A 13054-nucleotide genomic window follows, 5' to 3' on the forward strand; every position below is an offset into this window, starting at 1 on the left:
TATATTAAACTTACTAATGTATTAAACTTACAAGGAATTGTGAATACTGACAATATTTCAATGGCATAAATTAATACAATTCTCCATTTTAAATTTCAAACAAGGTATGTAAACGAATGACATGACTTACCTTTCTTGTTTGCTTAATAAAAGAGTCATTTTTCATCTCACAGGTCATCCACACTGTTGGAATTTAGTCTCACTGATAGTGTTGTTCTTGGGAGCAGATCTTATTTGGATAGTAATGTGATTGCCTTTTCTCAGTCTGGAATGTTTTAGGAACTCTTCTGAGAGGCACACACCAAGCTACTATAAATGTAAATTTTCCTTCAAGGGGAATCTTCATCTCCATGTACTTACCTTTTGCATGGAATTCATCTGTATGACAACCTGTTATTTTGTACATCAAAAGAGAGTTTGGTGCATCCATATTTTCCAGAATAATCAACTCATTGTGAGAGAAAAATGTCAGAAGATGGTACAGTGATGTCTTGTGTTGCGCTCAGCTGTTGTTTGAAACAAAACATAGATTAAAAAAAAGTGTCTCGTGATCATGTACACATCTTGCGGAAGGTACATTGATCAAGAGGGCATTCATTTGTGTGCACTCCCATTTAGGAGGAGAGAGGAGGGAATTGATTAAGAGTTTTACCTTCAACGCATTGTGTATATGAATGTAAAGTCAATAAGACATTACTTAAAATGAGTAGTTCAAGTTTGGACGAATTGCCTGACAGCTTTTCTTTGGAAAGCCGCAATGTGTCTTGACAGAACATGGTTTTGAGTCGTGGAATACAAAATGCTGTTTGCCCCTTCTGCCTGTTCCACCACAGTGTCCTGCTCTCCATCAAACACTTGACCTTCAGCATTAAACAGGAGGTGATCCGATCCCCCCCGGGTGGCACAGTGGCGCAGGGGTTAGCACGGGCCCTGGGGGCTGGTCCTGGTGAGCTCTCTGTCCTCTGGGACATCCTGGGAGGTTAATTAGCTTCTGGGAAGATTATCCATGGTGTGAGTGGCTGCGTGTGGCCTGTGATTGGCTGGCATCCTGCCCAGGGTGCACCCTGCCTTGGCTCATTGCATGCCAGGATAGGCTCCAGCTGCCCCACAACCTTGAACTGGAAAAGCACTTGCCAAATGGATGAACGATGAAAGATTTTCCCCTTTTTCTGTTCTGTGGCTCTCTGTCTCAGCTTAATTAAATTTTAAATGCTGGAAGCCATTGTCTTTGGTCAGGGGACTCTTAAACGAAGCCCAATTCTTGACAACATTTCAGAGTCAAATTTGTTTCAATCAGTTGACTCTGTATGTCCTCTCAGTTCACTGTGTTCGCATCAGAGCAGATGTCTCTCTCGTCAGGTTTAGAGACTGTCAGTCTGATAGTTAAGTTACTAGTTATGGCATTGAGAGCATAGAAAACCCTGTCCATGCTGTAAAATTACCCTGCTTCTGAAGTGACCTTTCTCTTCCCTCTAATCTTCGTGAATGCCAGTACAAAAAGAAGATGCTCAAAAAAAGTTAAGGACAATGAGAAAAGCTGAAGCTGACAGAAGGCTCACTGTGAATCCACATTTAAGACCTTTGGTTCGAGGCATTGCAAGTCTTTAACATTTCTTGTTTGCAGAGGTCCACTGATTACATGCATTTTTGTTTCTGTGTAGTTGTCTTTAAGTCTTAATATTATTGATAATGCTCAATATGCAAAACATTAAAGACTATATTAGTACGCATAACACTGTCCTACTTGCATTTTCACAATATTATACACCCACATCCTACAGTATGTAAGTTTTTATAATTTTTAGGTAAGCCTTAGGTAAATCTTTTGATTTTGCAGAGAAAAATGCTCACCCATCATGAGCTGTAGAACATGTCAGATGAGCAGTGGAACACATAGTAAATAGAATCTAATGCTGGTTAAACAGTAATTTCTGATGTTCAGTAAGGTAGAGTTAACAATTAAAGTTTCCAAACAGACTACTTGTATCAGATTTCCAAAAATAAATATTTAAACTCTAAAGATGTTGTTTTTTTATGTTTTCTTAAATGTAACATTTCTCTTCTCTGAAAAAGAGATGACATTATAATGACCTTTGGGCTTCTATTAGTCAACTCACGATAATAGGTTCTGATGGCTCTGCAGTGCCTTTTAAAAGGGCATCTAATGGCTTTTTTCCTGCTACTGAAATATGTCATTAATGTCCCTGGCAATTATCAAGCTTGTCATTGTCTCAGCTCTTTGCTGCTCTGCCAGTGGATCGGGAGAAGAGCATTAATTGAGCTGAACCTCATTGTCTTCTCACTGCAGCAGAAGGAATCTGACAAGCTCTTCTGCTCCAGCATTGCCTTTGTGCAACTGCTTAACCTGGGGAGTTAAGTACACGCATTACAAGTCAGAAGAAATGCGCTGCGATACAATTACGGATTTGGAAGGGAAAATAAATTTGGCCACTGGGTCACAATATGCGCTGAGGCAAAAAAGGCGCAATATTTGGTCACTGAAAAATCCATCCATTGTCAGGAAGTAACTTATTCCTATTGAGGGTCATAGCAAACCAGAGTCCATCGCAGGAACACATGGTGTAAGCCATATCTGTGGGGGAGATGCCAGTCCAGCCCATCACAGGCATTTAGAGACAGCAGTCATCTTCGCCGGCATGCCTTTGGAGACAGGGATTAAATCAGAGCACCTGGAGAAAACCAATGTGAACATGGAGGAACAAGCAAATATTACACAGACAGCTCCCCACACTACATTCTGCAGGGAGACATGTGAGGACACACACTGAACACCCTGCCACTGTGCCGTCCAATTCACTGAATAATAATGAGTCAATCGAATCTCGAATGAAAATGTTTCAGGCCTGCTTTTTTCCGGCAAAATGTTGAAATGTCTGGAACAGTTTTTAAAATATAACCGGTGATGCATTTCACAGGGTAAAAAAGAACAGTTATGGATCATACAGGGTACGTATGCAGGGTTTTGAAAGGGTTTAATTTGTAAGTGATGTCCGTTGCATTTTGATGGCCATCAAGAAATAAATAGGAACAGAAACTGCTCCAAGGCAGTGGAGCTCTACAGCAGGAGCAGTGGTGAAACATTCCGACAGCAGTACTAGGTTCTTTTCTTTGTCCCTGTAAATGGTCAGAATCGGGCAGTGTGCCTTTAAGAGAGTGGGCTGTCTTCTGTGTCGCTAAAGCATGGTGAAAGGCATTAAAGCTTTTCCTTTACACATCATAAAAGTCAGTGTCACCGTATAGATGATCCTTATCTGAATGCACAGCTTCCCATCATTGGGAGATATAGGTCTGTATTGGCTGCAGGCACTAGGAAACACTGCGCCTGCCAATAGTATGTGTGTCTGATTGCCAGAGCTCTGAGATGACAGGTGGCACAGATTTCTCTCTCCAGGGTATTAACCACCAGAGAGAAACGTCCTCCTCTTCAGAACAACAGAGACTCTCGGGAAGAGAACGACAAGCCCAATATTCCGCTTCACTCTCACAGCCTAAAGATGGAATAATTAGGATTATTAACAAGCCCGCCTCTCCAGTTCTGGTTCGGTTCCCCCCATTTTTCTTTTGATAAGATATTCAATGTACATTCTTCTACCTAAAATTATTTCAGAAATTATTTAAATTTCTGGTAGTGCCTGCAGTAGGCAAAGAAAATCCAATTTTCACAGAACTATCAAGGTGTGCTCTGAGGCAATGTGTATGTATCTTGGGAAATGCCCACAGGACATCCTCTTAATCCACCACGCAGTATGGAGCGGGATTAATTTTAATCCAAGGAGACCGAAAATTGTTTACTTTGGTCTTAACAAGGAGTCCAAGACACATAAGAAAAATACAGCAAAGGAATTTAGGATCTGAAAAACGCAAGACTCAAAACACACCTTTGTTAATGTTTAAATATCGGCTGAGTTTACTGTTAAAATTAAGATTGTAGCTTTAAAATCTTTAGTCATAATTTTAATTTGCTGTAAGGATCTGAGTATCAAACGTGTATCTGTTGCTTTTGTTAAAAGTGAATTCCTCTAAAGCAATGACAATCCAAAATTCATGTCCTGTGAATGACGCTCTTTTTTAATGGAGCTGCGGTTTCTGAGGCTTAAAACAATTTCTGGAAGCTCAGTTATTGGAACAGCACATGAACATCCCTTTTTTAAAGGATATTTCATCTGTTTTCAGTCAGAGTTTCAGCATTCATCGCTTCAGAGAGCTGGTAAAATGATGAAGTGAGTACTGCAGAGATTAACATTACAAAAACCAAACGAACAGAGCACACGCACAAGAAAAGTGTTCAAAAGGTCAATTATGTGGGCTTTTCACAAGCATTTCCTTAGGAGTTGCAATCGTAAATGTCAGTATGTTATGAATAACTTCTTGTTTAGTGATCCAGGGATTCTGTGTAAACAGTGTATGTTCCTGAACATTCTTTTGCTTAAAGTGTGTGTTATGAGGTTGTTACACAGATGATTTTGTAACTGACATACAGTTTAATGAGCCTTTAAACCAGGGGTTTTAAATTCAATTTGTGGCTTCACTTTTTCTAACTCAGTTTTCATTTACAAAGCAGAGATGCCGTAATTATTTCATCAGCTGCATTCATTAATTTTATTACTTTTAATCAGTATCTAAAAGTGTTAAATATGTAGTTGTACTTTTAGTGAGGTGAATGTTTTGAGTAATAAACTGTTAGACATTTTAAGAAAAATCCTATATGCGTCCCAGAAAGTGTTTAATTGAAAAATTGACTAACCAAGAGGGAAACCAGAGTACTCTGTGTTTGTGACCCTTGTTTAAGCATTATGTTGCTCAGGAGCTGTCTATCAGATTTTGCTTCCAAAACCAGTTGCTAAACGTGTCCTGGGTGTGTGTGTGTGAGGGGGTCATGGGGGCTGATTTCAGGTGCATTTGCAAGAGATGCTTGTCTTGTCTTCCTGCCTTCATTCAAGTGAGTCTCAAGGGGGGCACATGAAATGAAAATGATCAACTTCCAAGGCTGTAGAGCAGAGAGGATGAGGAAATTGCTCATGTATAAAATGACATTCCATCTGATGGCCTGTCATCAAAAGGATCTCCTTGAAGGAGACACTTGTTTTGAATCTTCTGTTTGTCTTCCGCGTCTTACAATATTTATTTTTGAGTAAAATACTAACAGAATTTGGGTTTAATTTTGCTTCAATATAAAACCTAATAGAATTGTATTTAACTTTTGGCTGTCTAACATTTATTAATTAAAAATGGTGCCCCTTGTGAAAGTTTACCTTGCTAAATGTACCATGGAGTTACTGTGGTTTTACTCTTGATTCGTTTCCTTAGAAATGTTTATCACAGTCCATGGCCCAACATGGTCCAGTGTGGTAAAGCCCAGTGAGGGCATGTTAAATCCAAAGAAGACCAGAACAAAACTGTAGTTAAACCCAGTAAAATGTTGCGACTGTGGTCAGTGTATTAAAGGTGGGCTCTCATAAACAGTGGCTCCTTCATGACCCGCTGTTTGAATGTGAGTGCTGACGCTGTCCCCTGTGTCGCAGGTTCACCTCCGCTCTGCAGAACGCCTCAGGGAGCTGTGCTGTGCCAACAGGGGGACCTTCATCAAAGTGGGGCAGCACCTGGGGGCTCTGGAGTACCTGTTGCCCGAGGAGTACACCCGCACGCTGAAGGTGCTCCACAGCAGGGCGCCCCAGAGCTCTCTCCAGGAGGTCTTGCGCGTCGTAAAGGAAGACCTGGGCGAAGAGGTCAGGACCAGCCGACTGCTTCCGTGCTTTGCTTTGCAGGCTTGTGCGTGAACACTGTCAGCACAGGGCCCTTACTCTTACCCCTTACCCTTACTCTGTACTCCACAATACAAACACAGAAATGCACGAAAGGGGATTTTCTCCCTCTGCCTCTCCTTCCTGTAGCCCTTGAGCCATTGGGGTGTGAGGCGTGTGTGGAAGTGCGGTAGTTACAACATGAGGCCGAGAATACGGCCCCGAGCAGCACCTGTATCGGGGAATGCGCAGAAAGTTATAGGAGAAACTGTGTGGCGAAAAATGAATTTAATTCTTTGTGGGTTCTGTGTATTTCTACTATATCATTGTTTGTCCACACGGTAGGTGAAAAATGTCAAAGCCCATTGCGGAGAGCAGGTCCTCCCTCGAGCCCCAGCGTTCCTTGTTTGCTCGGCTCTTGTCAAAGAAGCAGTCTGGCAGAGGACAAGGGCTGTTTTGACAGGCTATTAAGGATATTTTCATCAGAAGCCCCATGGCAGGTCTGCACAAGGTAATTGGTGTAATCTTTCAGATGCACTTAAAACACATCAGAAAGAGGATTTCATCAAGAAAATAAAAATGCATTTTCTGGAAAGACAGGCTTCCTCAGTGTACACGGTCACCTTCATTGTGTTATCATGCTCAGACAAAACAGTGATTGTGTAAAGATAGTTCTGGCATGGTTAATTTGACCTTCTTTGACCTGTGGTGTCTGATGGATGGGTGACTGTGGGGCAATCCAGAAACGCTTGTGAAAATGTATCGAATGGTGTGATGCGAACTAGCACAGTTCGAGGAGGGGGACTCTCTCTGAACAGGCGGCGTGCTAAATGATACAGGAGCCCATGTCATTTGCACCCTCAGCAAAGTCAAAGGAAGAAATAACATCACAATCAGTATTTCTTATACGTCCAAAACAGCAAAAGTCCAAAGTCCCATGCGCTGATTCTTTCATTCTCAATAATCGTTAATTAATTGTGGGACACAAGAAGGGTTAATTTACAACAACTTGAGGAGTGCTGTATGTTTTCCAATTGAATATATAGAAAGTGTCAGTAGGGGGCAGTGTTAATTACACTAAGGATGCCTAGCTACACCTGTTTGAAAATGCACAGTTTTCAGTGCATGCAGTAATGCCCACATTTTCATAGCAGTGAAACATCACCTACACAGTGTTTAATGTAATGCTGACTAAGGTGGTTCCTATTCTGACCTTGATATGAATACATTAGACTACCAAAGTATTGCTCTTACAGCTGGATGGCATGACCTTGAATTACTGAAATACAAATTATTCAAACACCCTCTGCTCTGCATCTGAGGGATGAGAATATAAGCTTTTACAGGTCTATGGTATACAACCCAACACTGAGAATGTTTAATGCAAATTCAGTTATATATATGTATATATTTATATTTGAAGTGGAAAATGTAACTTTCTGATGTTACAGAAACAGCAGCCTTACGTAATCCGTTATATAGTTCTGTCGTGATTGGCTTACAGAAACAGAGCTTTCTCATGGAGAAAATGAAAGGCATTTTCAGATGGTGATCCTCCATACTTGACTTCAAGCTGTAGATGGACCTGTCATGCCTGGTTGATTTCAGTGAAGCAGGAGAGCGATCTGCTCCGAGGCCTTTCACAATAAGAGTCCCCTGCTCTCCCTGCCCCTCTCGCTCAGTTTTGCTCCCTGCTCTTACTGGCTGCAGTCGGCAGAGCATTGCTTATAATGAGGGGCAAAGATCAATTATTTTCAATTTGGACCATTTGCGCAGTGTGACTTTGTAGTCTGCGCACAGTTGACCTTCATTTATTTCATATATAGTTTGTAAACAAAGGATAGAAATGGCTTTTTTCTTTTGTTAACTGTTGCTTTGAAAATAATGTAAAACACCACACTGCCGTTTGTATTTATTTTTGGACTCTGGCAAGGTCATGACTAAACCACAGCCATTATGCACAGAACAGTACCCTTTCAGATAAGGACGTTGCGATAACACAGTATGGAAAAAAGTTGGGCTGATTGCAGTGACTGTTAATAATGAATTCTTTTGTATTCTCGTTCACACAATCCTCTATAAAATCATCAGATGGTTTCACAGCACACTGACAATAAGAAAACACAATTCTAAAGTCCAATAGCAGAGAAAAATGCGTTGAAGTATTTTCTATACAATGACAGGATTGTAAAAGCGTCTTGGGAATCCAGTGTTCCCAGTGGGAGCGGGTCTTTGGTCACCACAGTGTTAAGGGATGACATAATGTGTAGCCTTAGAATCCCACTGAGCCCTGTCACAGTGGCAGGCAGTTGAGTGTTGCATGAGGTGAGTGTTTTTCGGTGCTTGAAACCGCCTGGAGCGGAACAGTGGTGCAATGTCAGAGGGACAGTCCATCTCAGATGTTAATTTTAACAAAGAAATTAGGTGTCGCAATGTAAGAATCTGTGACAGTTTACTTTGTTTCAAAGCCAGAGCCAGCAAGGAAGCACACAGCTCAAGGCAGCTGTGGCCAGTGTTTAATGTGCTTTGCATCACAAACAGTATTAACATAAATATTGATTAAGAGATCATTCTTTTAAATCAACACTAATATTTTAAAAGCCTGGGTATAAAAGAGAGGATGAATAAGGGCGGGCTGGTTGACTGACTTGTGATATAAGCAGGGGGATCGTTCCACAGTCTTGGAGCACCAGAGTGGAAAGCACAGCCTCACAAGGGCTCCCAGTGGTGGGAGTCTTGTTCTGGGAACATAAAGGCCAGAATCCGAAGAACACAAATGACATTCAAGTATGGGTCAGTGGTTCAAGCTGTTTAACAGCTTGAACAGCAGTATTTTACATTTTGTTCCAAATGAAATGTTGCAGTTTTCAACCGACTTCAGATCCCTTGGCCACAATACCATCTACAGTGTCTTCCTTATAAACAACACAGGTGAATTAATAGAGTGGACATGTACAAGGTGAGAAAAACAAGAAGAGGTGAAATAGCTGACACTTTCCAAACGGCAAAATTTCCTCTTGACACAAACATTGAGTTTTTTTTTTACTTGTTGAATGTTTAAAAAAGAGTAACTATACAATTTCACAGTTCTTACTTTTTTGTGCAGCTGAATAGTGACACGGAAACAAACATCTCTGCTCTATTTTAAGCTAAGAAAAGGAAATATTCATAAAGCATCATCTCCTCGTGTTCTTTTAATAAGTACTAGTCCTTAACATCAGTTTCAGAATTTTACTTGAACCCTCACAAGAACGGATGACTCCCTTTAGTACAGTCAGTGCTTTCAATCCCTGCTGTTGGAGATTTCATATTGCTGTCAACCAGTAACGTTTACCCTCTAAAATCTTGATTGTTAAAGCTCAATTGTGACTAATTGAGAGTCTATGAAATCTTTACTGAATTATGTAACAATACATTATATCTATTGCAGTTTCATGTTAATGGTGGCTTTTAGAGTGCAGCATTATTCAGTAGTGTCTTGTGTAAGCACAGCCACAGTCAGTGGAGGTTCTCTCAGCTCCACAGCCATATTGTCCCAGAGTCAGGTCACAGGGTAGTGGTGCCCTTCTGTGCCCTCAACCACTTTGGCTCAAACTTTGTCATTGGCACATGCCACCTCTTTGAAGCTAATCACTGTCAATATGTGTCACACTGTAGTCAGATCCCCCATCCCCTGATAGATGTCCTTGTCCATAAGTCCCAGTGGCTGTCTGCACAGTCATGATGTTCATGATAAAGGCTGGAGAAGAAGTGACTTACCATGGATTAGAGAGGTCAGTGCTAGCTTGAGGAAAAGCTTTGTTGACTGTGTTTGTTGCAGGGGTACTGTCTGTCAGACAGGTCATTAGAAAGGCTCCATCACTTTATTCACAGGGCCTGTGATACGTTTTTCATTTATATGTGTACAGGCGCTTCTTCTGTGCTTTTGTGCTTCTGTGCCTATGGTGCAGGTTCTAGTTGGAGTGAATTTAGCACTGGTGATTTAGGTGTACTGTGAACTATTTTATTTCAGTGTAAGATTACCAAAGACATGTATCACTTTAACCTGTTGAATGTCAAGCCAGGTGAAAATCAATAAGAAAAACACAGAGGAACCAGTATGCTCTGTTTATCAGAATAGTAGCAGAATTAATTTACTTATTCTTATTCTTATTTATTGTTCAAAAAAAGGCCAGTGCACATGCTTGAAAAATAGCCATTTGCCTGATAATAACTATCAGAATATGTGCCAGTTGTATTAAATATTACATTAATCATTACAGTACTAGGTTGCTCAGTATATTTTTATCATCATCACTTACACCTTACCAGCTGATAACACCTTCCATTCCGAAGAACACCTGTTCATATTATATATCATATTTCCCACCAATAATCACACATACAGATGAAGAGTCGCACATCTGTTTTTCATTAAAAAATCTCTGATGTGAGCACCTGGTGCTGCTTTAATGGGCACTAATCTGGAAGTGTTAGAGTGGTTGAGGTACAGTTCATCTGGGAGGTTTTCCAGGGACTTCCGAAACTGCAAACATTCCAGAACATTTATGACACTTTGAGCGCCTGTGGTTTACACTAGGAAGCCCCAAGCTGATTTAGTTGTTATGATCTCCAAACTAAAATTCTCACCAATGTTATGTGCCGTACACAATATTCTGCAGCTCCCCGGTTGTAGACATTAAAAACCTTACATCTTCTTGTATCAGGTTTCTTTAAAAACTAGACACATCACTGTTCTAGTACAAACCATTTATACAGTTTCAGCACATCCTTATGAAACAGGCACATCTTTTACTTTTCGGTATATGAGATATAAAAAATTGTAAAAGACAAACAGCAATATTCTCAGGGGTCTGTTTATGTTATGTTGTATTTATAAGGTTGTTTGTAACGTCTAGTGATAAATCCAAGAGCTCAAGAACAATACTTGCTGTTTTGTATGTATTGTTGAATAGCATCAATCGGGTGTCAGCAGGATATCAATTCACAGGGTGGCAAGACTTACAGCTATCAGACATCACTTTATTTAATTTGACCATTGACAATAGAACATTATGGCATATTCACACAGTTCTAGTAAGTTGCAGAAAAGATTGGTTTGTGTTATTCACTATATATATTATGCCAGCTGTCGCTGGTTGTTAATACTGTAGTACAGAGTGACAACAGATTCATCTTGTTTGGTTGTGGTAGTGAGTGCAGTGGCTCTAGCTGAATAAAACAGATATCTCTTATGTCAGTAGTAATGGAAATCAGTTCTGAGAAAATGTTTTTCTTCTATGGAGGGAATATATAAGTATATAGCTATGAACATATAATATGTAATTTGATTTAGTATATAGATATATTAGGCATGTATCTTTACGCCTTTTGTGTTTTGATGCAGTATTCTGATGCTCAATGGCCACAGCCTTTCTAAGTAGCTGAGCAGTGAGTAGTGAACAGTGGACAGCAGGGACTGTGCCTGGCAGGCGACAGGTGACAGCCCTATCACTCAAGACAGCTGGCCTACGCAGCCCAGCTGTGCAGAGAAGTGCAGAGGGGGACAGGGCTTGGAGAAGAAAGTATCACAGCACTGCGGAGCTGTAGGCAGCACTGAAGCATACAGGTTAACCAAACGAACGCCTCGTCATCCTTTAGCAAAAGTCAGTTCAATTAACCTTTCCTGAAATTCAAGGCCCTGTTCACAAAGCTGCAGCTATTTGTTATCTCCTGTGTTTCTGCCAGCACAGCACCTTAACATAAAGGGTTGGAGAGCTGGACTTCCCCTGAAGCCTTAAAACATTAAGAGCTGTAATAAAATATGCTTTGGTCTTTGTTTCTTCTGTCTGTGATCACATGTAAACTGATGGACATGTCTATGCACAGGTTGTAGATAGGACCCCAAGCACAGACACTCCTCATAAAATATTTAAAGTGAAAAATAAGGCTTATAGTAAATGTAATTGACAGTATCCGAAAATAGGACTCCTGCTGGAACGGCTTTGTGCTGTGGCAAAAATGGGGCTCTCCTCACAGGATGCTAGGGAGAAAATAAACAGCCTTGCATTACAACAGAAAGCTGGATGCTGGGAAAAACCGAGCTATGACAGAAAAAGTCCTTCCAGATTCTAGCCAGGAAACAAAAAAGTCCCTCGCTGGGAAAAATAACAGTTTCCCTCGCTGGGGGAAAATAGCAGCCTTTTCTCCTGGCTGTGTACAGGTCTTCCAACTGCCTATCCAGGAAAATAAGCCAACATAGCTTTTGCAGGAAGAAGTAGTTTTCCAGCTCTCACGCTGGAAAGCAAACAGCCTTCGGCCTGTCCAAGGCAGGGCCTAGGACATCTGGACTTTTCGTCCCTGGACCCTGCTTTGGGTCATGACGTCTTGCTCCCTGCTCGGCGCTCCATTGCTCCTGTCTGGAGCAGGATGAGCAGGGTGGAGGGCTCATGCACTGACCCAGTTACAGAAGTGATGTCACCAAGACACTGCACAAGAGACCAGGTCCTCTGCCATGGCAGTAAATCCGCTGCCTAGGATTGGAGCTGCGTGTGCTCAAAGCCCGCGAGCTTCTGGCATCGCACCGTGTCAGGGACAGGCAGAGCTGCACTTGTCACATGTGCTGTTTATTATGCTCCACCTACAGTATCTGATCCACATACAGTAGGCGCCCTGACAATTGAATATCCATGTGCTGGTGTGTCTTGTGTCCTCTCATCCAGTATAACTAAAGCACTTACTGCAGAATAATGTGAGCTGAAGATAGAGAAGCTCACTCGTGCTTGTTTTTGTCAGTGCTACTGAGGGCTGAGTTTGATTTCACACTGGGACTCGCTTTCTGTAGAGTTTACATGTTCTCCTTCTGTTTTTTTCTATGGGTGCTCTGGTTCCATCCTAACTGCGTGCCCTGTAACACACTGGTCTCCTGTCCAGGGTGTGGTCCTGCCTTGTGCCCTGTGATGGACAGGTGTCCAGTTCAGGGTGTGGTCCTGCCTTGTGTCCTGTGATGGACAGGTGTCCAGTTCAGGGTGTGGTCCTGCCTTGTGTCCTGTGATGGACAGGTGTCCTCTCCAGGATGTTACAGGACTGCAGTCCAGTCCAGGGTGTGGTCCTGCCTTGTGCCCTGTGCTCCAGGATCAGTTCCTGTGGACTTTTCCAGCCTTACCAGGAACAATCTAGCAGCTTACTGTTAATAGATGGATGGACCATGTGCTTTCTGTGTAGGGTGCATCTTCACATTAGCTACTTACGAAGGTGGAATCACAATATCCTTTGCTTAACAGCCTCTGCTATGCTGCAGTATTCAGTTGAAT

General features: G+C 41.6%; 1 protein-coding gene across 4 annotated transcripts in view; it reads left to right on the forward strand.

Annotated features, from left to right (window-relative positions):
- The window catches only part of adck1 (aarF domain containing kinase 1), a 152651-nt gene that overhangs the window by 49536 nt on the left and 90061 nt on the right, over window positions 1–13054 (forward strand). For 3 of the 4 annotated variants that reach the window (XM_015350419.2, XM_069192976.1, XM_006632266.3), the window contains exon 4: window positions 5544–5747. The exons of the other annotated variant lie outside the window; for it this stretch is intronic. In XM_015350419.2, the coding sequence (XP_015205905.1) occupies window positions 5544–5747 (204 nt within the window). The remainder of the gene's footprint in view (window positions 1–5543; window positions 5748–13054) is intronic. 4 annotated transcript variants of the gene reach the window in all.

The sequence above is a fragment of the Lepisosteus oculatus genome, chromosome 8 (assembly GCF_040954835.1).
Source record: "Lepisosteus oculatus isolate fLepOcu1 chromosome 8, fLepOcu1.hap2, whole genome shotgun sequence".
NCBI lineage: Eukaryota > Metazoa > Chordata > Actinopteri > Semionotiformes > Lepisosteidae > Lepisosteus > Lepisosteus oculatus.